General features: G+C 52.1%; 1 protein-coding gene across 5 annotated transcripts in view; it reads right to left on the minus strand.

Annotated features, from left to right (window-relative positions):
- SYT7 (synaptotagmin 7) overlaps nt 1-26,403 on the minus strand; it is a 148,944-nt gene that overhangs the window by 44,401 nt on the left and 78,140 nt on the right. Inside the window, exons 3-7 of one of the 5 annotated variants that reach the window (XM_059722492.1) lie at nt 22,594-22,673; nt 15,915-16,046; nt 14,590-14,805; nt 7,795-8,163; nt 1,815-1,937 (exon numbers count right to left, since the gene is read on the minus strand). In XM_059722492.1, the coding sequence (XP_059578475.1) occupies nt 1,815-1,937; nt 7,795-8,163; nt 14,590-14,805; nt 15,915-16,046; nt 22,594-22,673 (920 nt within the window). The remainder of the gene's footprint in view (nt 1-1,814; nt 1,938-7,794; nt 8,164-14,589; nt 14,806-15,914; nt 16,047-22,593; nt 22,674-26,403) is intronic. The other 4 variants (XM_059722493.1, XM_059722494.1, XM_059722495.1 and 1 more) reach the window with 4 other exon arrangements.

Here is a 26,403-nt window from a genome sequence, read left to right on the forward strand (position 1 = left end):
CCTGGACTTGGGTGGTTTGGGACATGAACAACCATGCTGGATACCCTCGGCAGCCTACAGGCAGCCCTGGCTGTGTGGTCCGGTTGGTTGTGCTGGAGCATTCAGCACAGGAGGGGATATTAGCAGAGCTGTGCTTATCAGCTGAGCAGAGGTCTAGAAAACATGACTTACAAGCAGAGGTTGGAAGAAGAGGGATTATTTAATCTGGTGAAGAAAAGACTGAGTGGGGATTTGATAACAGCCTTCAAATACAAGAAGGTTATAAAGAGGATGGCGATAGACTGTTCTATGTGGCCACAGGGGAGAGGACATAGAAAAAAGGTCTTAAATTGCAACAAGGGAGATTTAGGTTGGATGCTAGTAAGAACTTTCTTACTATAAGGGTGGCTGAGCATTGGAGCAGGCTAACTAGAGGGGCTGTGGAATCTCCATCCTGGGAGCTTTTAAGTGCATGTAAGACAGATACTTGGCTGGGATGGTTTAGCGCATGTAAGACAGATACTTGGCTGAGATGGTCATCTAATCAAACCCCCCATTTGCAGAGGATTGGACTAGATGACCTCAAAAAGCCCTTTCCAGGTCTACTTTTCTATGTGTGGTTGAGGCAGACAATCCCCAGGGTTATGGGCAGGGCTGAGGTGCTTGCTTGAGCTGCTGGGCTGGCAGAGTGTGGGATACACTGACAGAGCTGCCCTTGTGTACAAAGCAGCAACTAGTCCATAATGGTGGAAAGGGGCTTCACTCCCCAGACTCTCGGGGTCTACTTCTGAGCCTGCTGTTCCCTCTCCAGGTAGGCATGGCAGTAGGCAGGGTTTAGGGCAGTGCTATTGGCAATAAGCAGAAGGAAAAGCTCCTCCCTAGACCTGCGGGGAATATCTTCCCATTTTGGAGGCCAGGACGAAACCCCAAGGCACCAGGATGCAGGGAAATGCAGGCTACTTCTCAAAACACAGGTTAAGGGCCAACACAGTGGCTTTAGGGCATGTGCTATCCACGTTCAGCAGAGGTGGTCTCCCTGGCTCTAATGTACAACTGCCTCAGTGTTTGCACAAGGATGGAATCCGAGACATATACTCCTCTTCACTGGCCTTTCCTCACCCTCTGCCTCCCTGAGCCCCTTGCCAGCCAACACTGGAATTGAGTATGTCAGTGGCAAAATCACCTTTACCTTCTATAGAGGCCAGGATTGCAACCGGGGTGGGAGTGGCAGCGGGGGCGGGGGTGGTGGCTCTTGGTCCTCCCAGATGTGCTGCACAGGGCACTGAATAGTCAGGGACCTCTCTGAGACTACCTATGGTGGGCTAAGGTGTTGGGACATGGGGATTTCCCAAGCTCTGCATAGCCCAGTGACCCCACATGGGCAAAAGTCCCCTTTTCTCCCTCAGTCCAGTCAGCCTCTCTCTCCTTTTCTCCAGGGACATTTTCATACCCCTTCCCCCTGCCCTTTCCCCTCTACCTCTATGGCATGGACTAATCAGGCTGAGGATGCTTTATAGCCCTAGCAGACCCCTCTCCATTCCCCAGCATGCACCCTCTGCATGCCCACAAGAGAAGGGAGGGGATTTGACATGAAGGAGAACGGGGTGAGGGAAGAAGCGAATGCCACACTCCAGAGCTTCCTCACAGCAGGTGTGGACACCAGAAGTGGGAGCCAGGGACTGGGGAAGTCACTGTGCCCAGCACCTGGGATGCCTGAAGTTCCACCCTCCTGATGCTCCGACCTTCCACTCCCACTGGCCACAGGAGCTGGTGCCAGCCTTCGCCGACCCTCTCGTCTCCTCCTGCTGCTGAAGTGCCCTCTCCCTTACTCATACCTCTTGTCCCCCTGAGTGTTCTGGTTCTGCTGGTTCCCCGTGGTTTGCAGGTCTGGTATATTGGCAAAGTCGTCCTGTTCCGAGAGTCCCAAAACCAGAGATAACACCACCATCCGGCCTTCCCTGCCCAAAAGGGAGCCGGCCACAGCGAGGAGGAGGCCCCAGATTCAGGAAGCAGAAAGGAAAGAGAGAGAACAAAGCATAAGAAATGAAGCCTGAGGGAGAAAGAGCAGCGAGAATTACCCCAGAGACAGAATGGGTGCAAGGGACTTCTCCAGCTTGGGGAAGACACCCATGGCACAAGCTGAAGGCTCATTTGGAAGCATGTCGAGGGGAGAGGAAATGACACAACAGAGCTTCTCAGATCTCTGTAAAGCACGCACCTTTGAAAACTCACGCAGCCCAGGGAGAAAGCCATCCAGTCCTAGTGCCATTGTTCAGCAGGAAAAAGGAACTTGTGGGGTCCATGGGGACTTCATTGCCAGGAGACCGATGGGGACACAACTCCAGGAAAAGGCTGTGACACAGACCTTACCCCACCTCTACGACCTCTTAAGTGGCACTAAAGAGTCTTTTAGGCATCTAAGGCTGCTTACAGATATAAAAAACCCCTGAAAACAGCATTTTACTTTCAGCTCGACACCCCCCTGTGTCAAGCCCAGTGCATGCCCAGAAGAGGCATCACATTAGTTTGACCTGGTACACCCAGCGCCTGTACAGAGATAAAAGTACCAAAAAGGCCCTCTGAAGCATGTGAGCTATACAGCTGCTGGGGAGTCAAGTCAAACATGTTTCCTCTTCTGGTAAAGTGCTGTTTTCTTTTCTTTTCTTTCACATCTGCCAGCAGCCTAAGTCTCTAAGTGCAATCCTATTCTACTCTGCTCATGTCCCTTGAGACACAAGTCCAGGAAGGGGCCCTCAGTCTGACATAGGGAACTGGGAGGCCTGGGGTATTTCCCCTCCCAGGGGAGACCAGTTCTGCTCTTGCTCACAACTGCACAGGGTTGTTACACTGTGCAGAAGACGAGGGTCAGCAGAGAAGATGGGATGGTAACAAAGGGAGGTGAGGAGGGATTGAAGATAGGTATGGGGTGTGAGAGAACGGGCACAATGTGGGAAGGATGGGCCTGGCTGAGGGTTGGCATGGGAGGTGGGTGGTTCTGAGAGGTCTGATGCTGAGGGGGGTGGGCCGCGGTGTTAAGACTGAGGGAGATCCTTGATAAGGGGACAGCTGTGTGTGTGTGCGTGTATACATGCAAGGATAGCGGTTGGGATACAGAACTGGATTGACAGAGGGTCAGCCAGCAAGGAAGAAGAGTTGGCATTTCAGTGCTGCATGACTCACTATGGGCCGCACCCAGAAACATGATCCTTGCCTTCAGGCAACATTTCACCTGGATGGGGATCTTTCTAAGGCACTGCATGTTGGCAGCTCCACTCACATCTGTGATTTGGTGTGAAAGAGGAAGGGCCTGCTCCAGGGGCCTGGCATAGAGGCAGTGTGGACATGCCTGTAGGCACCCTCTTTTGCAAACCTTGTTTGTTTGGAGAAGGCTGGGATTTTAAAGAAAAACATGGCAGGTTTTGGAGTCTGAGTGGCTTTGAAATTTGAGGGGCTGGCAGGTGATCCAGCTCCCTTCATCTCCTTACATTTCTCTGTAGCATATAAGAAGGTGCTGGTACCTGTAGGCCACTGATGTGCAGAGAGGTTCATCTGCTCACCCAGGGTCATGCTGACAGAGCCAGGGTCAGAACCCAGTCTGCCTGCCTATGACCCCCAAGCCCCTGCCCCTGCCCCATCAGTGTGTAAGGCCTCCCTGTCTAATTGTCAGATGCCTGATGTTTGCAAAGTGCTTTGAGGTTGTGGCCTGGAAGATGCTGTGGCAGTATAAGTTGTTAACCACAGTCACATTTGTGCCCTGAAAGCACATCCTGCCTTGCTGCCCTGCATTACCTCCCTAGGGCTACACCTCTGGAACCCTAGAGCAGTGTCATCCAAAAGGGGCTCACAGCAGCCCTGAGGTAGATGAAGCTCCATGTAGCGTGACAAGGGAGCATAGTCCCCCTCTCCATGCTGCAATCTCCTTCCTGCCATGAGGTTCGGTCTTATGCCATCTGTTGGATTCTTGCCCCAAACTGACTTCATTAGGAGGACACTCTGGAAACTCAAAGGCAGCTGAGCTTCCAAGACAGGGCTCCAACCTAGGAACAACTATCAGCAAGGGCTGTCCTGTGAGGGGCTTGGCACACGGTACATGGCACAACTGGCCTTCCAGCAGCAGAAGAGCCCTAGTTGCAGGCTCTGTGTGGGAGTCTCTGGGGGAGGTTCCCCGCCACCCTGTGTGATGGAGGACATCGGCTGGACAACCAGTGCAGCCCCCTCTGGCTTTGAATTCAAGGCATGTGAGAGAAGGAGGCTGCCACACCAAACCTGCTAGCCTGTAGCTTGCTCTGCACCAGCCCCAGCTTGGAATGAAGGGGGCCAGCCAGGGCACTGTCCCCACAGCATCTGCAGCCATTGGAAGGGCAGGTGGTTCTGCAGGGTCACAGATCTGGCGTCATGAGGCTCCACCCCTTGGGGAATGCAGCTCTGGGATCCCCAGGATCTTCCTTAGTTCATCTGAGGGCACACCCTGTATGTCACTACTTTGCAGTACCCTTCAAGGAACCAGAAAGGTGCTTGGGATGGTTGGGGGCTGGGAAAGGTCACTCAAAGTGACCAGGGGTTGGGGCCAGGGCAAGTCACATGATGCCTGGGCTTCTCCTGAAAGACTAGCACTTTGGATGTGCCCTGAAAAAGTGAACAGAAGAGAAATCTTCCCATGGGCAAGTGGAAGCAAGAAAGAAGAGGACAGACTTCTGTTGGGGGAAGGGAAGAACAAAGGACCTCCACATCAGAAGGTGTGGAGGGGAGATTGTCACCAGGTACAAACAAGAGGTTACAGCCACCTCTGTGTCTCGGGGGAGGGTAGGCACACCTGCATGCCACAGGGCACAGTGCTTGGTGGTAGGCTGGGGGAATGGCTATGCTGGGCAGGAAGCGGGGTGGTGCACCCAGCAAACTCTCACAGCAAGAGTCTGGATGGCACTGCAGGCTCCTGTCCCCTGGGAAGGCCAGTTATAGCAAAAGGAAACTGCCTCAGGAAAGCCTTAGTCTTAGGGCATGCTTTATCAGGACTCTAGCTTGCAACCTAATGCCCACAAAGCCAAGGGGACAGACTATAAAGAGCTCATGTGGGCAGGGTTCAGAGAGTGGTGTGAAAACCCTCTAACAAAGCCACATACACTGGCCATTGATTTAATTCTGTTATCCTAGGCTTTTTGAGGACAAGGAGGCAGCACTGGATCTCATGGAGCAGCAGCAGGGGACCCCCTTCTCCTTTCCAATGGCATGAAGCCTGGTGCTCTCCTAGCATGGACCCAACCCTACTAGAGCTGCGCTCACAGTTCACATTTTTGCCAGCCCACATCATATGGACTAGCTCCCCTCACCCCTGCAATTGTAGCTCACGGCCAGGCAAATGACAGCAATTATTTGCACGGGGAAGCAAGAGTGGGCAGATATATTGCTCTCTATATATGTATAGAGAAGAACTCGCTCGGCTTCAGCCTCCTGGTGGAGGGTGGGGTGGGGAGCTCGCGGCCATTGGTACAAGCTCCTTACATAAAGGGTCTGATCCCACGCCTGAAGATCAAGCAGTTTTTGTCCACTTAAGGTTCTGGGACAGCGAGTCCTCACATCTGCCTTTGTGCGGCTGATGCAAGCTCGTTAGTGCAGCCTCCCACAACCCCCTGGAGGTTAATAAATGCGTTTGCATTAAAATGCTGAGGAGCAGAGTTTGATGGTAAACAAGATGAAACAACAACAACAACAACAAAGTTAATGGTTTGGGGAAGTAATGGAACTAAGTGGCGGTGGCTCCTCCAAAGGGAGGAACAATGGGGCTGTTCTGCTCCTTCCCTTTCTGTGGGTATGCTTTTTTTCCCCCACACCAATTAAGGCTGGAATAAGCAAATGATGCTGTGCAAACACAGAAGTCTATAATCCTCTGGAGGTCTAATGAGCTTCATGTATAAATCAGGAAGCAGGCAAATGGAGCCCGCTATGAAAATCTTTCAGGCCGAGGATGGGAGGCAGACACTCCACGCTGCTGATTGAGATGGAGAAGGGGGTCGGATATGAGCCACTAGGAAGTGGAGGGGAATTAACAGCAAGTAAATGAACGTGGAGGATGGTGGCCACCGCCATTGCTTGAGATTGTCACGGTGGACTGCAGCTCTCGCCCCAGAATATCAAAATGGTTTGCACTGGGTTGATTAAAGCTAGCCATCCGTGTCCTCCAGGAGGGAGGATAGACCTCCCCTCTGTGGGCTAGAGCCTTCAATGGCTGGAAATCAGCACAGTTCCTCACCTAGCTGGGCACCCCCAGGGGACCTGAGCACAGCCCACCTGCGGAGCTCCTCTTCCCAGCACCACAATGGCATCAGGAAGTGTCATCTCACTTGGCAAAGTGGGAATTCAGGTGCCAGGGAGACCCCACAGCTGCTCAAGAAGATAAAGTCTGAGCCAGAATCAGAACCCAGCTGTCCTGAACCCCATTCTGGTGCCCTGGGTACTAGACTGCCCTTCCCAGCCATGGCTGGAGTCAAAGGAACTGTGGCTGATTTACTCCAGCATGGGAAATCCAGACTCAGGGTCTGAATGGAGCTACACCGATTTACTTCAGCTAGCAAGGAGCTGTCTTAGGTCACAATCCCATCCCTGGTGACTCCTATAAGGCAATCCTGATTTCCACCAGCTGGGGATCTAGCCACAGGTGCTCCCATGGCAGGACAAAATCTGGTCCCTGTCTGGTACTGTGCATGGGCTGAGACATAGCATGCAAAGCATGAGGGCTTGGGAGAATATTGGTGTGGACAAGGAAGGGAGGGAGGGAGGAAGGGAGGGAGGCTTTCTCAGAAGATAAGCCACATCATCATATGCAGAGATAGGGTGACAGCCACAGCCTTGGATTAGTCCTTAGGCACTGGGGATTTCAAAACTGTCCTCAATAGAAGCCGTGTTTTAGACAGATGACAGATCACCCACGCTGCCTTGAGGGTCTTGGCACTAAGCGGCTGGGTACTGAGACTAAGCAGACCACTGCCTGCTCTGTGATGAAATGCAGGCAAGTGGCCCCCTCGAGGGAGGGGGGTGCCAGTTTCATGGGATGGAATGAGAACCTGTTTGCCACACTGCAGGGGGAAGAAAGTGCCTCCCCAGGGAGCTGACAGACTTTCCCTCCCACCTGAGACAATATTGTGCACTGTCTGCCTGCTGCTGAGGGGGATATGGCAAGATATCGCTGACAGATCCTATCTGGGATTTTGCAGCAGCCCTTTAGCAAGTGAGGGTGCTTCTGAAGTGGGAGCCTGGTCTAAATCTTCTGGGGAGTGCAGAACTTAGAAACAGGGTGTTATAGCACTGCCTATGGGGCTGCTGAGAGCAGGCTCCACGGGCCGGTTCTCTTGGCTCAGGCTATGACCCAGGAAGTGGATGAGCCTGACTGGTTCCTAGCAGTAGGACAGTGGGATCTGAAGAACTATCCTGGAGCAGGCCCATGGGAAGGTTCTCCTGGATGCTCATGGCAAAGCCACGACATGACACAGAAGTGGTGGAGTTTGGTCAGTGATGCAGAGCAAATGCTTCCCCCAGATACAAAGGGAGGGAGCAGAGGGGAATGAGAGACCCCAACCCCTTCTGGGAGGGAGATGAGGCTCTCCACCTCCTCCACCGCTGTCTCACTGGGCCATGCCGGGACGTAGCTACTTCAGCAGCTGGCAAGTGCCAGAGCAAGGAGTCTAAGCAGTGAGAGCTGCCCATGCCAGAGGAAAATATGGCACCTGGCATGGCACCAGGGCCTCAGCCCTGAGTCTGTGGGGGCAAGTGGAACAAAGGAGCAAGGGAGCAAGAGGAAAGGAGAACAGAGCGAGAACTTACAGGAAGGACTTCATGTCCAAGCCTCGGTTGCGAATCTGCCCCACTACATGGTCCCAGCTCCCTGGGTTTGAGCGGCTCCGGCCCCCAGCCGTGCGGTGCTTGAAGCCAGCCGAGGTGCCCTGGCGCGACTGGCCGCTCCGGTAGCCCCGGGCATTGCCGGCGCTGGAAGAGGAGCTGGTGTGGGACTGGAGGTGGCCCAGGCTCTGGCTGGTAGTGGGCTGGTTGTGGTTGGCTTTCTGGTGCTGGCTGAGAGGCTGCTGGAGGCTCTGCTGGCGCATCAGGGTGCGGGGGCGCTGGCATTTTGGGTCTCCTGCTGAGGTGGGGATATACTCAAGGGTAGTGGCTGTGGACATGGTGGAGTCCTCAAAACTTAGGGAGGGGAAGGGCAGAGGAGAGGAGAGAAAGGAAAAGAAGGTGAAGGGGCAAAATTGGAGGAAGGAAAAGAAAAGAGTTAGAGAGAAGATGCCCCAGTGCAGGGAGCTGTCCGGCAGGCGCCTTCGGAAGCAGCAAGTGGTCCCTCTGGGTCTTGACCCCGTCTCCACCTCTCTGGGGGTGCAAAGCCCTCGCTCCATGGCCATCTTGCCCATCTGCCCTCCCCTGCTCCTCAGAGCTGGGTGTGAAAGTGCCTGCCGGTTGGTCCCTGCTCCGCTTCCCCGCGACTCAGAGAGACGGCACCTTCTCAGCATGCCGGCCGACCTCGTTTCTGAGCTAATTAGGCTGCTGTGGAACGGCGAATCCCTCAGTGTCCATGCCGTTTCCTATCACATAGGAAACGCCCACCTGCCCCGCCTCCCTCCCCCATGGGCTATGGGTAGGGCAGCCGAGACCTCCCAGGAACGGGCTCGGCAAGGCGATTCAAGCCAAGCTTGCAGCTGGAGCATCACAGATACAGTCCTGGCCCCAGGCCCCTGGCCCTTCCACACCTCCCCTCCCCCAGGCTCAGAGCTCATGCAGCAGTGTGACATGGATGCCCTTTTGGTATACTGAGAATATAGTGTGACTCGTGGCAGCCACATCACATGCTAGACTAAGTATGAAGGAGGGACCTGCCAGTAAGCTCTTTTGCGATTAGCGGGCAGCCCTTTCACCAGTCATGTGCTGGGCATGGTGCTCCATAGATCTGGGAGCTACATCAGATGTGGCACTGAGCAAGCTGTGAGATGAAAGCCCATGGATTCTTCACTCAGCAGCCCCGAACAAAGGGAGGAAATGCTTGTATCTTGGATAAACAGCATTTTTTAGCTTATGGGATATCTGTGCATGTAGGGGCCCAACCTCTTACTCACAAAAATGCAAAGCCCCACTCCTTAGCTGCAGCCAATCAGGCAGCAAGGCCCCTCCACTGACTCCAGAGGGTCCAAGGTCAGAACTGCAGCCATCTGAGCTTATGGCTAGGAATATGGCAGAGCTCCACATCAGGATCTCCTTTGGGCATGACAGACAGAGCACATGGACAGTGGAGCACAGGGGCTGGTGCAAGACACTGTAGATTGTTAGACGTGCTAATGTGCAGTCAGAGTACACAGCTGAATGACACATGACAGTGTCCTTGCTGAGATACGGGGTTGTACAACTTGCCAAACAGGCAGCCAGGCACTTGACAGAGCACCTGGCAAAACACAACCAGATACATGACAGGACACGTGACTAACCAACCATGCAGGCCAATACATGACCAGGCATGTGTCTTCTGAGCTTGCGAGCTGATACATGACAGAACACCCAGCAAAATATACAGTCAGTGGCATGAAAGAGTATACAGCAAAACATGCATCAGAGCACATGGCTAAACAGGCAGGCAGACATGTGACAAGGCACATGGCTTAACATGCAGCCAGACCAAGCTCAGCATGCAAGGCAGAGTACAGATGACTACATGATGGCACACAGGATTAAAACTCCAACTGGGCATGCTACAGGCACCTGGACAGACACTGGAGGGAGCGCCTGGCTGTACATGCGGTAGGGCACATGCCTGGGCATTTGCTAGAGCACGCAGCTGAACACGCATCTGTCGCATCTCGGTACGCCTCTGGAGCACATGGCTGGACACACATCCAGAGCACGTGGCGGGGTACCCAGTTGGACACTCATGCAGACTGGCAGGCTGGTAAACAAGGTAGCATTCATTGCTGAGCTATCTCTGGGGCAGCCAAGGGATTCATAGTCCACCCCACATGTTATCTCAGACCAAAATTCCTATCCTTAACTGACTCCCATGGGCACAAAGGAAGCAGAATGGCCCTAGCACCAGGACAGCATATCTTAGTGCCCATCCCAGCTAACCTCTACGGCACATGCAACTCAGGCACTGGTGGAACCGCTTTCACCATAGCAGCAGTAGCAAAACCTCCTATAATCTCCATTTGGGCATGGGCTGTGTTTATGACTGAAATTTAATGGTGAAGCTGTGCCTTTGCGGAGTGCAAAGAGAACAGAAAGAGAAAGAGAGAGAGAAAGAAAGAAAAAGAAAGGGGGAGAAAAAGAGAGAGAGAGAGAGAGAAAGAGAGAGAAGTAAGTGAATTCCATCAGCAAGGAGCCCCCTGGGACCCTGGCACCTTGGAGACATGTGTTATCCTGCCAGCATTGTCTCTGGCTCTGAACATATTTGTGGGTCTCTTGGCCAATGACTGGATATGTGACTCAGAAGGGGCAGCATCACCTGGATAGCAGGTCCCACAAGTCCGACCCATGGGCTGCCCGGTGTGAGGCAGAGATGGGCCTTTCCCAGCTGCTGTTTCCTTCCCGGAGCTTGGCAACCTCATTTCAGTTTTCTATCAAATCCTAAATTAGTCCAATTTACAACCGCTCAGTCACAGGAAACTAAAATTGGCTTCTCCAGGCCCCGTACCAGAAGAATATATGCATTTTTATCAGTGGTAATTGTGGGATAGGAGCCAGTCCTGAAGTAGAAAGGCTGATCCTGGCACCCACCACACCTGTACCTTGGCATTTGCTGGTACCTGCATGCATTGTCAGGTACTGCCATGTCTACTCAGCAGGGAGCACAAGGGCTACCTCGGCCAGCCAGCCAGTGCAGGGAAGGCCATATCAGAGCCAGGCATGTCAGCTACAGGAATGGCCATGTCACTCCCAGACAAAGTGAACTTTATTAAGGTACAGCAGATCGATTCTGTCTGCTGCTAACCTTATTGAAACAGTGACAGAGTATCTAAAAAAACCAGCAACACTTGAAAACCAGTAGAATCAAAGGTGAAATTTATGAAAATACAAAGGCTGGAGATACTAGAAATTCAGAGTTAAGTTCCTACAAACACCCTTAACTGCACCATTCCTCACTCTACAAATCATGATCCACATGATATAGACTGGTGCCCAGGCCAGGTGTTATGAGTTATATTGAGAGGTTTGTCAACTCCTCTCTCTCTCTCTCTCTCTCGATGAAATACAGGGTAGAAAGACATCCAGTTTCAAATCAGTGAAATTGTTGTCTATCTGTCTGTCATGATTAAAGTATAAATCCAGTTTCAGGTTAAAGACTGTAAGATTCTATTTATCACCCTTCACCTCTTTTGGTTCCCGGTCTAGATGCATCTCTCCCTTGACTCTAGTTACTTCACCGTACAACAGAACATAGATGGATTTGTGTCACACTGGGTCATCAAAGAATCATGCTGTATTGTGGAAGATGGCCAGCTAGTCCAAAAAGTACGACTGCATGAAGGAGGTAGGGGAGGGAGGAAAGGGCTTCAGTCTTTCGGTTATGATGCCATTTTGACTGGTGAACACTTTCATGCCCAGCTCCTTGTACAGCCACATCTACTTTTTGTATATTTTTCCCTTTTATTTTTAACATTTTTATAATAAAGTTCTGTTAGTCTCTCTATCTGGGCCAGGTCAAGACGGCAACCTTGAAGAGCCACAGGGGCTGGCTCTCACATTGCCCTTCACCTCTTCCAGTTCCTGATATGGGCACATGTCTCTTTTGAGCTTGAACACTTCACTCTACAACACAACGTGACCCAGTTTGTGATGCACTGGGCCATTAAGGGGGAACTCTGTGCAGTGGAAGATGACTGGCTAGGCCTAAAAGTTTGACTGCATGAAGGGTGGTGAGGAGGGGGAGGGGGTTTCAATCTCTGTTATAGTAGCTTTTAGTGACAAATGCTTTAATGACCAGCTCCTGGTGGGACTCTTTACACTTATAACTTTTGTTTTTAACATTTTTATAATAAATATTAAAAAGTTAAAAAAAAGTCAGTCTGTCCATCCTCCCTCCCTTCTTCTCCCATAAGCATAGTAGGTGAGCATCTAAATAAGGCCTCTGCAGAACAGGTAAAGGTGACCGAGCCCCTTCTTAGCTCCAGTAGGCATTTGTGGGTCTGTATCTGGCAGGCAGAAAGCAAGCGCTGCACGTGAGTCAGTGCAGGAAGTTAACGCAAAGGAAGGACTGTACCTGGATGTTATTCCAATACAGTGAAAAAACAGGTTCTACATCATAAGGCAAAAAATGGATTTCTGCAAAAGAAGCCCATAAGTGATAAAAGAAAGGGAAGCTGTCCAAGACAGTTGTAAGATTGTTCAGGGGCACTGGGAAGCAACATATCTATGGCAGGTATTGGAATCTCTGAATCTTCACACCTTTGAATTCTTTTCTCTATACACATGAACCTTAACTTACAATTTTCTGGCTTTAAAGTGATTTTTTTATAACCATAAGGTTTTAATTCTTTTTTAAGAAGTATTTGATATTCTGCCTTGGGAACATCCTTCCTTTTTTCCTGAATGTACTTTAGCACAATGCAGTAAAAAATTCACTGTAGATCGATAAATTTTCTTCTGAGAGACTATTTTGCTATATTTCTAGACGGTGCGGAATAATACATGTTACACAATAAATTACAAAACAACACCGCGTTTGATTTAAATACTGCGCTATCAAAGTCTATATTCTCTTTCTCCAAGTTAGTTTAGCCAACAGAGATTAGAAATTTGAGACCAGGCCCTCAGCTGGCATATATAACCATATGGCTCCCTCTAACAGAGTTTAGTTTACATCAACTGCAGACCTCATTTGAAATCTTTAACCAAACCGTTTTAGGTTACAAGAGTTCTCAAGAAGCTGAAAAAGCTTTACGTTCCCTAAATCTGATGGACTTCAAGATTTCCCCTAGCCCCTCTCTGGCATCAGACAAAAGGGTTGGGGAGAGTGGGTGAAATTTCAGGTCCCAAAGGTTTGCCTAATTTTAAATGCAGGATCCAGATCTGAACACAGACTGGAGCCCAGGGGGCCATAACAGCCCTTAGCTACCTCTGGCAATTTCTAGTATTCTTCAATTTCTCCGACAATTTTCTCTCTTGAGCACTCAGTTTTGCTCCTGCACAAACCAGAGCAGCTTCTCAAGAATCCCCATGGGGGCATTCCCCCAGCAGAGCCGGGTCCAAGCACTAGTCAGCATGGAAGAGCCAGAGAAGCACGCCCAAGTCTGAGGGATTTGCACCCTGGCAACCTCTTCCCTTCCTCACCCAGCACAAATATTGCTCCCCTGCCTTGTACCCACTGCCTTCCTGGAATGAAGCCCTGATTCCAAGGGATGGAGTGGTTGTCAGGCAACCTCAGTCCAGACTCCTAGCAGTACAGGCGGCAGGCCACATCCCTGGGGTTAAATTCCCCCAGGGTACATCAGAGGAGCAGCCCAGAGGCATGCTGGCGAGAATAGCTGGGGGAACTAGACACCTGGCATCAGGGAGACGGGGGGGGGGGGGGTGGGGGGCAGCGGCCACCAGGTGTTTGGAGAATGTGACTGAGTTAATTAATCTGTCCCCCCCAAGCCCTCCTGCTTCCCTTCGTTTCTCAGTTTCCATGGACACCATCATCATATTGCCACCCTCCCAGTCTCTGCTGGTGGCCTGAGTATCACTTTCAACTATGCTTTCACACCCAGGCTGCATGGAAACCTTGCCTGCACCTTCTCCAGTCTTTTTCTGTCCACCCAGGCAGCCTGCCTCTCCAAGCCCACATCCTCTCATGTCTTGCCTTCAGAAGCCACTGCATCTGGGCCACTGATAAATGCAGCCTAGCCCTGCTTGCTATCTGCTTAGGAGGCAGTTGCAAAGATCATATCCTCTTCCTTGCCATCTGTCTGCTGCCTTTGCTAGATACAAGTGACCCTCTGTTGCCTCCAAGGCTTTTCTTGGTCTATCCACACCCTGCCTATTGCTTCTCACACATTAAACAGACATTGGCTCCCATCAATCTTCCCTCTGCCACTCATGTTAAGCATTCAAACAAGCCCCTTCATGCTCCTTCCTCTGATGGGCCTCACACAAGCTCCCTTTCACTGTCTGCAAACGTCATCCTCCTTCAGTTCCTTCCTTGCAAAACTCAACCAAGACAACTGATGGACTGAGTCCTGTATCCACCTGTTGTCTCCAGTTGGACAGCTATAGACTGTAAGCCCCTAAGAGCAGAGACTTCCTCTCTGTCCTTTTGGCAGTGTCTAGCCCAGTGGAGCCCCAAGGCATTAAGGCAACACAGATAACAATCGTTATGGATGGATAGGTTGAGAATGACCTCATCTTGGACTGGGGCAACATCCCTGCTGGGTGGGCATGTGTCTCATGCTACCTCCTCCATTCCAGGCTCTCCTGCTCAATCTGACCGGGGCATTAACCCCTTCATGCAGCAAAATGTTTGCTCCCGTCCACACTTTCCTGGCCTCCCCCCACCCCAGCTTGACCCCATTGTGGGGGAAAGCACATCCCCTCAGGCAGCCAGGCATTGAGGCCATCCTGGTAGGGCAGCGCGGGGCAATCAGGGCCGTTCTCACTCACTTGGATAGGCTGAGCTTCCCTGCTGCTAGGTGGCTCTGCACCGTGTGCCATCGGCCTTTCCCCGCCTTCCCATTGCTGGGGTCGCTGTGGGCAGACAGGCTGCTCTTCATGCCGTCCTCTCGGAGCTGCTGCTTCTCCCCCAGGCGTCCTTCTCGCTCCCCCGCCAACCCCGCCGTGGCAGAGGCAGCCAACTTAGCGCCCGACAGCAGGGAGCCACTGGGGCGGGCCGGCGGGCCATACCCCCCAGGACAGACACGAAGGGGGTGGCAGGGCGTGGCAGGGAGGAGGCCACATGGGGAGAGGGGGAGAAAGAGAGAGAGAGAGAAAGAGGGAGAGAGAAGGAGAGAGACAGACAGACAAGAGACAGACAGACAGTGAGAGAGAGAGAGAGAGACATCAGCACTGCAAAAGAAGGGGCTGAGGGCAAACCTTTGGCACAGGGAGTGGAGAGAGAGAGAAAAAACAACAGGCGGCCCCAGCTCGGTTGTGAGTTTATGATGGCGGCAAAATTACATTATCCCATAGACAACGAGGGGTTAAACAATGGAGAAAACTGTTAGGAGAGGCACTGCACAGGCAGAGGGAGAGAAAAGCCATGTTAGTGAGAGCTTACCAGCACCATCATCACCACCACACAGTGCAAATGCAGAGTACACGCTGAGAGGGTGACCAAAACGCGCAACCCCATCCTATGCTGCAGAGGAGTGGGGGCACTGGGTGGGGCAGGGAGAGCCGAGGGGACCTGGCACGGAGGGCAGCGCTAGCCTCACGGAGGATGTCGCTGATGCAATGGTTCCCAACCCATTTGGGCAGCCGTTCTGGTCTCACTGGTGAAGGGCCCAGGCTCAAGCTCACCCGTGTCAATGGAGCTCTCCATTGGCAGTGGTGAGGACTGGGTGATGAAACCCAGAAGCTCAGGCCAAACCCCCCCAGTCATGAGGCAGCAGGGCATGAGGCCAGGGTTCCTGGTCATGAGTCCAGTTCTGGTGCCATCAAACCCATTGGTAACATTACCTTAGACTTCACCAGTGCCAGGACCCAGGTCTAGTTGCGGGGGAGAGGTGGTGAGCCTGGTGAACCAGCCTGGTGTGATAGCTCCAGTGCGTGCATACCAGTGGTTGGGAAGCGCTGAGGAAGGGGTGGGGAAGGAAGGGGAAAGGGCAGGAGGGGTTGCTCGTCTCCATGGTCATCTGCCCATGGGGGTGGAGTGTGTGGGGAGAGGAGGTAGAGTGAAGAGGAGAAAGGTGGAGGAGGGGAGCGGGGAGAGGAAGGTGGTTGTGCATATACTCACTACACATGATCAAACCAGGTAAAGAGAAACTCACTTGAGGGAAAGCCGTGGATCACCGTATGGGGCGTAAGGTGAAATGTTTAGTATAAACTCCTTGGGAGGGTAGGAACTCCATTTCTGCTGCACTGTGTTGTCATTGTTATTCCAAAAGTCTCTGTCTAGATCACTAGATCGGCGGGAGAAGAGGGGAGAAAGAAAAGGGAAATACAAGAGAGAGAATCTGAATTCCTGCGAGGGGAGGAAGGAGAAGAAAATAAAAAAATCACCGCCCCCAAGAAAACCAGACAGCCAGGTGTGGGGGGGGCGAATGGAGACGGATGCCGATTCCACCTGTGGGAGAGAAGCCATGGCTGTAGTGGTGTCCATCCGCCACACGCACACCCCCACGCACACATTGAGGAAGGATGGACAGGGGGGACAGTGAGAGGAAGAGCTGCAGAAAGACAGAAGCAGGTGCCTTGAAAAGCTGGTAGGAGAGAGAGAGATGGAGCATGGGTTAAAGGAAGTGCTGCTGGGTGCCACAGCCTGTTACATCCTTCCTTGTTTTCAGCCCTGCTCTTGGGGAACCGCTTCCAGGCTAACCTGGCTCCTGTGCTGGCCACCTCCTCAAGCACCTCACTGCCATGAATAGTAGAATTACTGCTGACTCCATGCCATTAAAAATGAAAAGCTGACCCCATATTCATGAGACCGGCTTAGAAAGGCAAGGTTTTTGGAAAATGCAAAATTTGAGAGCATCAGACCTCTAGCATTTGTACTTTCAAGCTGCTGTCAGCAACCATAAGGGCTAGGGACTTTAAAACTTTTAAACTTGGGCTTTAAAAGGAAGCTGAAAGTCACACAAATCACATGACTCCAGGAGCTGGGGCCACTGAAAAAACACTATATCATCTTGCGACTCACACTAAAATCACAAGAGCTGGTGACTGCACTAGACATATTCTCTTAGATCTGAGATGGTGGCAGAGTCCTTGACTTCTTCCAGCAGCTGCCATGGCAAATGTAACCCTAACAACTAGAGGGAGCTGGCCTAATGGGATTCAACACCCAGACCACAAAGGGTGGGAGGAAATGGGATAGGCAGGCTGAAAAGACTCTAAGATACCTGCCAATGTTGAGAGCTAAGGGCAGGTTCTGATCCACAGGGATGTCCCTCAGTGGTCTCCATGAAGCAGTGGGCAGGAGTTTACTTAGCCTGGCTCAGCCACCACTGTGAGATGTTCTCTGAAATATGGCACCCCACCAGGAACGGGCAGAGAAGGGAATTTGTGTGCCTATGGGCACAAGCTAAGAGAAACACAGGACTGAAATCTGCCACTTACCAGTAAAAAATCACCTGCAAGGGAGAGTGGATGGTTTCAGGGGAGGGTTCTGAGTCTCTGCCTTTCACCCTGAGAGTCCCATCACTGGGACTCATTTCAACACAGCAGGAATGGAGAACCTGGGAGAGTGAATCACTGAAAAACTCCCTGCTGCAGATGGGGGGCAATGGGGAGCATTCTCTGCAGGGTCCAGACCTACTGGCACCTGGCCACAGGTGTGCAACCCCTTTCTGGAGGACCCACAGATCATGACAGTTTATTCATGATGTGTGACTCCCTCACTGCAGGATCCAAAGTTGCTGACACCCCCAGTCCAGATGTGCAACTCCCTCCCTGCAAGATCCCAAACTATTAATTCCCTGCTCCTAATGTGAACCCCTCCCCTCCTAAAAGCTCTGGACCTAGGCTATCCCTTTGTGGCATTGATCAGTAGGCCCCTGATGGTTGGACTCTGCAAACCCCTGCTTTATTTCTTTACCTGGCAGTGTAGAGGGAGCTGGGGAGATGGCAGGGGCAGGGGCGGGGGTGCCTTGTGACTTAACCTCCTTGTACGGTTCTTTGACTCTAAATAGGTCACTTGACACCACAGAGAGATAAGATGGGAACCAGGTCTAACCACTGTCTCCTGACTCCAGAAAGCTGTCAATGGCTTCCCAGCTCTGAACCCAAGCACGTGAGAGCAGCAAGCAGTGCCTTTGAAGTCAAGTGGTACTGCGGCAAATTTATCAAAGACTTCAAAAGCCCTTGGTAGGCTGCATGCCTGCACTCAGCCCCAGCTCCCCTCATTAATTCCTCCAGCCCTCCTACGGCTCCAGCATGAAACGGATTCATACAGGCCTTTTCAAAACACAAAGAAGGAGATGAAAGGCCTACAAGAGGGGGGTGGCGGGCAACCCAGGGGGGTCGGAGGGGAGAGCTGCTGCTTTTCACCTGGGAGCGCCAGGCTCGCTCACCACCAGATGGAGAGAAGAGCAGGGCAAGGAGGAGGGGGTAGGGAGGAAAAAAGAGAGAAAGAGAAAGGGGAGGAGTAGGCAACGGGGAGAAATGGAAGGAGGGGAGGGAAAAGGGAAGAGAAGAAGGGAGGGAGACAAAGCCTCTCTGACTGACATACCAGCCACTTGAAGGTTGGAGAGCAAGCCCCCCAGAGAGGCCTCTCCTGGTGCTGGGACTAGCATGACTATATGAAAGTGAGCCCCTGAGTCCCAGGAAAGAGGGGAGAGGATGCACTGTCCTCCAGGGAAGGCAGAAGGTGCTGGGGGGAGGTGGCGGGGGAGCATTTGGAATGGAAGATAGAGTGCTTTGGGTGGAGGGCAGAGTATTTGGGAGGGAAGGGGCAGCCTCCCCTGATGTCTGCCTCTCTTCATCTCTCTCCTATTTCCCTCACTGGCCCTGGAGTGGCTCCTCTCTGGGGAAGGCAATCCACACATGACTCCTCAGTGAGCAACAAGGCCAGAGTGACACCCCTTTGACCCTATCCTCCCATCACCACAGTCCTCAGCAGCCCATGTGCTACCCACCACGACTGTAGCACCCGACAGGTACTCGTAATGACTGGCAGTGACAGCTGTGGGCTGATATAAGGCAAGGCCCCATCCAGCCAAGGATCCCATGCACACCCTCCCTTCCTTCCTCCCTCTCTTATCCACCAGCCAGAATAGCACAGTAACAGCAGCCCTGGAGGGACAGCCCTGGTCATAATGGGATGAGGTGGAGGCCCTGCCTCAGCTCTCTCCACAGAGTACCACAAAGCCTTGGCAGCAATGGAAGGAGAAGTGACAGGCCTCTGTAGCCATTCTGTCAGTGAAGGTTTACAGCTCAATCTGGAGGACCAGACCAACAAGGATTCTTTCTTCATGCTGCACCAGGACAAGAGCCCGTTCACCAAACCATCTATCTACCCAGGACAATGTCCTCCCAGTGAGCCCTACACCCAGATGCAAAGACCAAAGATCAAGGGATGCCAAGTTTCCAGTAGTCTGCTTCTACTGGAGCGGGTGGGGATAAGCTCGTCTTCACCCTCAGGTCAAGCTTTGTTTGCAAGCCCTGGGGGAGGACTAATTTCCCCATATGGGCCAATTGTGCGGCACTGCCCCATGGTGTGATGCTGCAGCATGCCCTTGCCAGCACTGGTCCCTTCTCCTCACAGATATGCCCTCCTCTCCATTGCATACATTCCAGGAGGCTTTCTCAGCCATGAGTGTGCAGCCCATCTGCCAGCACAGCTCTCAGCTCTGTGCCTCCAGAAAGCTGGAGTGCAGACCACTCCATGTGGAGGGCAAGCCGCTATGTCTTCTGATGCCATGTTGTTTTCTAAATACTGTGAGGCTGCAGAGCCCAGCCAAGGCCAGGCTCTAAGAAACGTCTTCTGGCCTGTACCCTCCAACAGCCTTGGCCCAGAGCACATCACAGAGTGAAAAGGCTGGGTATATGAGTGAGAAGTCACAGAAATGTCCATGACCCAAATGATGTGAGAAATGGGCCCGCAGAGGCCCCCTCCTTCTGTGGCACAGAGGTACCTCCAGTTTCCATTATGGGGCTGAGGGGATCTCCATCTCCTTCTGGGAGACAGAGAGGACTCTGATGTGTCTCCTCCTCTCCAGGCAGAATGGCCAGGGTTGGAGAAAGGGATGGATTTGGGTGCTGTTGTGCAAACAGACAATAAATCGCAGACAATGGTTCATCTGGGACAATGAAGCCAATGATGCCTGGGATTAGTGCCCAAAGGCTTTGACTTTGCCCACGTTGAGGAAACAGAGCATTGAGGACAGCCACCAGGACTCCTGGGAGGTAATTTCCTGCTGCCCAGGGAGGGATGGGGAGAAACACAAAGCATTCACTGGCTCTCTTGTTCACTCAAAGCCAGCATGTTGGAGCAGCACTGGAAAGCTGAGACCAACATATGTGCACTGGGGTGTGCTGTGGGCCAGGGAAGAAGGTGGAGGGCAGTCTGTGAGGTGTTGCCAGAGGTACACACAAAGTTGTACAGCTGAAGTCCAACTGGTGATGATGGGGCTGTGTGTTACGGGAGCAAGACACTGAGGCTGTTTGTGTGTGTGTGTGTGTGTGTGTGTGTGTGCATGTGTAAAAGTAGTGTGGGGATACATGGTCTGAGCTGTAGGGCTGGAGTAGTGAATGTGTGAGTATTTAGTAGTGAAGGGTATGGGTAAGTAGGTGTGTGAGGCACTTGTGGTAAAAGGGAATGTGAGGGGTCAATAGTGTTAGTTTTGTGGGATGGTTTGGGGCCATAGGGTTTGAGGGTGTTTGGTATTTGGGGACTATATGAAGTATCTCACTGAGGAAGGGGTATGAAGTCAATACTGGGGGTATCTGATGGTGGAGCAGATGGAGGATGTAGTGCCTCTGATGCCTCCTCCTGCACAGGGGTAGGAAAGCAGACTTCTTTGTGTGCAGTTAGAACCGCCTGTATAAAAGTAAACTGAGTTTATAGGTGCCTGGGGAGTGCTGAGACAGTGTATTTGCAGTTGAGGAGATGCAGGCTATTTGACAGTCAAATCTTTTGGGAACCAGGATGCTGGGGCTGTATGGGGCTGTTTGGAGTGGAACTAGGGTATGTGAGGCATTTGGTGTTGAGTTGAGTGAATATATGGTGAAGTGTACAGGGAACAGAGCATGTGGCATGTCTGTGAGCTATTGAAGCAGTGTATGTGTATGTTTGCATGTGTGTGCACAGGCAGAGTTCATGAATGTACAATGTCTGTGAGGAGGTGAGTGTTGAGGGTGTGTGAGGGTGTTTGGTGTTGACACTGACTGAGAGTGTAGGGTGTAGTTTCATAGTTGGTAGGGTTGGAAGGGACCTGAGTAGATCATCATGTCCGACCCCCTGCCATGGGCAGGAAAGAGTACTGGGGTCAAACAACCCCGGGTAGGTGATTGTCTAGCCTCCTTTTGAAGACCCCCAGGGTAGGAGCAAGCACTTCTCTTGGGAGTTGGTTCCAGCTCCTAGCCAGCCTGACTGTGAAGTAGTGCATCCTTATATCTAGCCTGAATCTACTGTCAGTCAACTTATGGCCATTATTCCTTGTTATACCCGGTAGTACTCGGGGGAACAGGGACTCTCCCATTGCCTGCTGGTCCCCCTTGGCCAGTTTATAGACGGCCACCACATCCCCTCTCAGCCTTCTCTTGTGGAGGCTGAACAGGTTCCGGTCCCGTAGCCTTCTCTCATAGGGCCTGCCTTGCTGCCCCTGATCACGCAGGTGGCCCTCCTCTGGACCCTCTCAATGCTGGCCACATCCCTCCTGAAGTGAAGTGCCCAGAACTGGACATAGTTACTACTTCAACTGCAGCCTGACCAGTGTTGTACAGAGGGGGAGGATCACCTCCTTGTGCCTGCTCGTGATGCATCTGTGGATGCATGGCAAGGTGCAGTTAGCTTTCCTGACCATGTCCTCACATCAGCGGCCCATGTTCATCTTGGAATCAATAATGACTCCAAGATCCTTTTCTGCCTCTGCACTGACAAGAAGGGAGTTCCCCAGCCTGTAGGTCTCCTGCTGTTTCTTCCTCCCCAGGTGCAGTACCTTGCACTTGTCAGTGTTGAAACTCATCCTGTTCTCATCTGCCCACCCCTGTAACCTGTCCAGATCTAGTTGCAGTCTGTCCCTTTCCTCTAGCGTGCCCACTTCTCCCCACATCTTAGTGTCATCTGCAAATTTGAACAAGGTACTTTTCACCGTCGCGTCCAAGTCGCTGATGAAGATGTTGAACAGTGCGGGCCTGAGGACCGAACCCTGGGAAACCCCACTGCCCACATTCCTCCAGGTCGAAAATGTCCCGTCCACCACCACTCTCTGGGGGCGGCCTTCCAGCCAACTAGTGACCCATATGACTGTGTAAGCATTGACATCACAGTTGCCTAATTTTTTAATGAGAATGGGGAAGCAGAATGTGTGGGGATACTTGTGGGATGCTAAGACTATAGGGGCAGGGAGTGTGAGGGGACAAAGTCTGTGAGGTGTGTTTTGTTGAGAATGTGGCAGTGATTAGGGGTGGTAGTACAGGGTATGTAGAGTGTTAGGGGGCTTTTCAACTGTGTGAGAGCAGGGATGTAGGAGGAGCAGAGTATATGTGGATATTGGATGGTTGCAGAGTGCTGAGGACATGCGGTGGAGTTTGGGGGGGGGGCAGCCTGAGAGATGTTGAGGCTTTGTGGGGGCACTGTACATGTGGTGACATTGTGGGGAACAGGCAATATGGCAATGTGGTGGTGTAATGTATCGGGATATCGAGGGTTTGGGGCACAGAGTGTGTGGTCCAGCACCCTCCTTGAGCTGAAATTCCTGCTCCTGGGAAGCCTCCTGCTGCAGTGACCATGTCCCACAGCTGTGCCTCAAGCCTCCATCCCCTCCTGCGCTTTCCCGTGGCACCTACTTGATGGTTTTCTTCTCACTTCGGCCTCGGCTGGAGTCTGGGGTCCCCACCGTCTCCAGGGAGTTCTTGTAACGTTTACCCTAGGAATAAAAAGAGGAGAGGAAGTTAAGTTCAGGAAGCAGCTGTTGGGCTTGCTGCTGATGGCGTTAGCAAGGGCTTTCAGTGGTGCCATCTAGATCTGCAGGGAGAAGGGAATGTACAGGTGAATGTACAGCTACTGGATTTCAAGACACAGTCCTTGCCTGAGGCTATGGTTGAAACCTGTGCCCTCAATTGGCAGGTAAGTTTTGAGATGATCTAGTTTTACCCCTGGGGGTTCCTGGTCTACCTTTCTTGGAAGCTGCTTTCCTGGTTTTCATCATTATACCCTCCCTGCCCCACAAGCAAATTAGGAACCTTCTCCCAATTTCTGGGGTGTCCCCCCTGACATCTAAAACAGGGAGAGAGCACCCCAACACAGAGATCCCCCCAATGGACCATCATGCCACAGCTTGATAAAGGATGTTGGCACCAGTGTGGTGTTGTGCACCAGGATACTAAAAGAGCACTAGGAAGCGTGTGTCCTTGAGCCCTGCCCCCTCCCTTTTCTCACCCCATCATATCTGCAACAGGGGAGGCAATTTTAGGATTAATTGAACTTTAATTAATTAAGTTCACAGTAACAAAAAATTAAAGTCATAAGATAATGAAGTGTGCATTTGTTCCTAATTGGGTCTTGATAATAAGGGCACTTTGTTGTGATTTCCGATGGCAGGTTCAACGTGCTGCATGATTCCAGGGCAGACAAGAGCACAATTAATGCTAATTAGTGAACAATTATCAGATGAAGCTATCCCGCCCAGGTGCAGAGAGAAAGCCCTTCCTTGCTGAGTGCTCTTCAGCATCTGGTTGCTCTCCATTGAGGGGTGGGTGGGAAGGAATGACAGGAAGTGGGATAGCTGCTAAGAGGTGTGACAATGCAGGAATTTGGATCTGGATTGTGGGGTGTGGTGACAGAGAGGGATAAGGCAGCCTGAGGGACAGGGAGAATTTTGGATCTAGCCTGAGGGTGGGTGTGAGTACTGGGAGTGGATTCAGATCTGGATAAGGGATGGATGACAAGAACAGCAAAGCAGCAGGTGTGAAGGATCTAAAGGGAGCCAGGTCTGAAAGGAAGTCAGAGGCCAGTACAAGAGTGGCTATGGTTTGTACTTAGAATGGGGGTGGCATTCAGAGAGCCATCAGGAAAGGACTGAACTAAGGGGACAACAGTCAAATATGACATCCTGAGCAGGGTCAGGCTGGGAGGTATAACTAGTAGTGTCAAACATGAACCTTTACAGACACCCCCTCTCCCTGCCACTTCTTACCCCAACCACAGTATTTCTCTTATCCCTGGGCAGCTGCATGCAAGCATTACTTGCTGAGGGTGCTTGATGTAGCTACAGTTAGGTGGGGTAATCCAGCCAGCTTGAGCTAAGAAAAGGCCTGAGAATGAACAAAGGGAACCTCTTGTGTGCAATGATCTGGCAGGGGAGAGATTTTTGGAGGTCGTGCAGGCAGAGACAAGGGTGTATGTGAGAAACAGATGTTCTCCATCTCCTCACTTTGGGGAGTCATCACCTCAGGAAGAATTTGGCCTAGAATTTGCAAATGTCCTTTGCAGGCATGTCTGTGTCCCTGAATGCTCCTTGGAAGGCTGTCTGGCTAATTTTGGAACTGGCCGCTGTGAATTCCAGAACCTTGGAGAGCTCCTGTCAGGACCCAGCTGAGCTGAGAACCTTTGCCAACATCATTTCAGGCAGTGCGACCTAGAGACTTTGTCACCTTTGTTGGCTGCAAGGCACAGGCTTGTGCTCCTCACAAGACCTGCTGGGTGTGCCAAAGACACTCCATTTCCCACTTCTGTCCTCTCCCTTCCCCCACGGCTGGAGACAGGCTGCAGGCTCTGCCGATGTGACAGAAGAGATCCATGCATACACTTGTTCAACAGCGCTGGGTTTGCTGGCCTGGCCTGTGGAGTGAGGAATCTGCATCAGCTGATGCATTCAGGTTCCAGAGACACCTCAGCTTTGCCCTGGAAATTCTCTGGGTCGTGGACTGGAGCAGATGTTGCCACAGCAGCCCACGGCTCTGGCAAGCTCCATTAACAGATCTGGTCAGGTGTGAGGGAGCCACAGTCTCTGCCAACTCAGCCTCCAGCCAATCCCATCACTCAAACTATTCCTGGCCACTGAGGTCTCAGACTCCGGCCAGAAGGGCACCTGACTCCCGCTCTAAACTGAAGAACACGTCCCATGTCGTTCAGCTCAACACCACATCCATAATCATGGTCAAATCTAGAGCCTGGTCCATAATTCAGCTCTGCTCCCCTGAAGCAGCCCACGGGGAGAGAAGAGTTTCCTTTGTGCCCCTTGCTACCTAACCAGACTTCAAGGACATCAAAGAGAGCAGTGACTTCCCCAGTGGCATTAGTCACAGGGATTTAACATTGCTGCTGTCATTCCCACTGGAGAACAGGGGTCAGATGAAAGCGATTCAGGGCAGACGGTATAATGGGTTATTAGTTGCCATGGTTGCAAAGGGATGAGCTTTTGGGGAGGGCAAAGAAGATGTGACCCCTGCCTCATATAGAAAGCTGAATTTCACCCCCATTGCCTGGATGTAACCTCTGTACTTATGCCAGGGCTGAATTTGGCCCAGCAGGCCAATCTGAGGCAAACACACATCCTCCTTTAGATGACAAAGAGTCCCAGCTTTGTCACTGATGTACAGACCAGGGACTTTTTCCTGTGTCACACCAGGTGGGCTTCCCTTTCCTTAGTGCAAATCTAGCCACTTTGCTATTTAGACACATCTATTTTGCCTTTGCTATGCACCCCGCCGCCCTTGGCTTTTGGCCAATAGCATTTGCTTTTAGTGTCTGCATGAGGCAGCTGGGGATGGTCCTGGCTGGGCAACTCTGAAGTCAGGGTCTCTTGCCCAAAGGGGGCCTGAGATGGGGGTAGGATAATGGTGTGCACATGGTGTAGGCAGTCCAGGGTAAGGAACCTGCCTCACCCCTCTACAGATGCTGATTAACAGGGTGCTGGAAGAGAAGGGATGGATGAACTTGACTTGCTGGCATACAGTGGTCAGACCCTCCTACCCCCAGCCCAGTCAGAACACCCTCAGGGACAGCTCTGACTCCAGGGAGCCTGATCTTCAGTCACAGGCCTGAGCTGCCTAGATACTGCCTGCACTTTGCTGTGGCTTGTGACTGACCCACCAGTGTAGGAAGGCGGGTGGAGCCTTTTGGAAGGGCCTGGAGAACCAGACCCTCAGCTGGCGTAAATCAGGATGGCCTAAGGCAGATGGCCTTGGACAGGAATGCAGGGGGTGGGTACAGCTCCTCTCTCAGTCACAGCCTTGGTGGGAAGGGAGGTATGTTGGAGAGGGTTCCTGGCAGGAGAGTGGGGAGGGCCATTAGAGACTGTCCATTTCTTTCTGCCAGCACTGGATCTGGAAAGGGCTTGGGCTTCAGGGTGGGCAACAAAGAAGCCCTGGGCCAGGTGGAGAAAGGGGCAGAATCCTTCCCATCCTTTCAGCCCTCTCAAGCAAATGCACAAGGTACCCCAATCACAGGGTGTCTGATGGCTGCACCGAGACACCCACGCACAGCAAGCCTGAGAGAAGAGGAAGGCAAGTCACTAGAGGATTTAGGGTGTGAGCACTACAACCGGGGAGCGCTCAGCCAGGCTGGTCCCTATGTCTCCCAGCAGGCAGCACTGTGTGGAGTGGGACACTAGGGCTGCCTGCGGAGGGAGCTCTCAGCTACTCTAGCCCTGATCT

The sequence above is a fragment of the Alligator mississippiensis genome, chromosome 2 (assembly GCF_030867095.1).
Source record: "Alligator mississippiensis isolate rAllMis1 chromosome 2, rAllMis1, whole genome shotgun sequence".
NCBI classification, from domain to species: domain Eukaryota; kingdom Metazoa; phylum Chordata; order Crocodylia; family Alligatoridae; genus Alligator; species Alligator mississippiensis.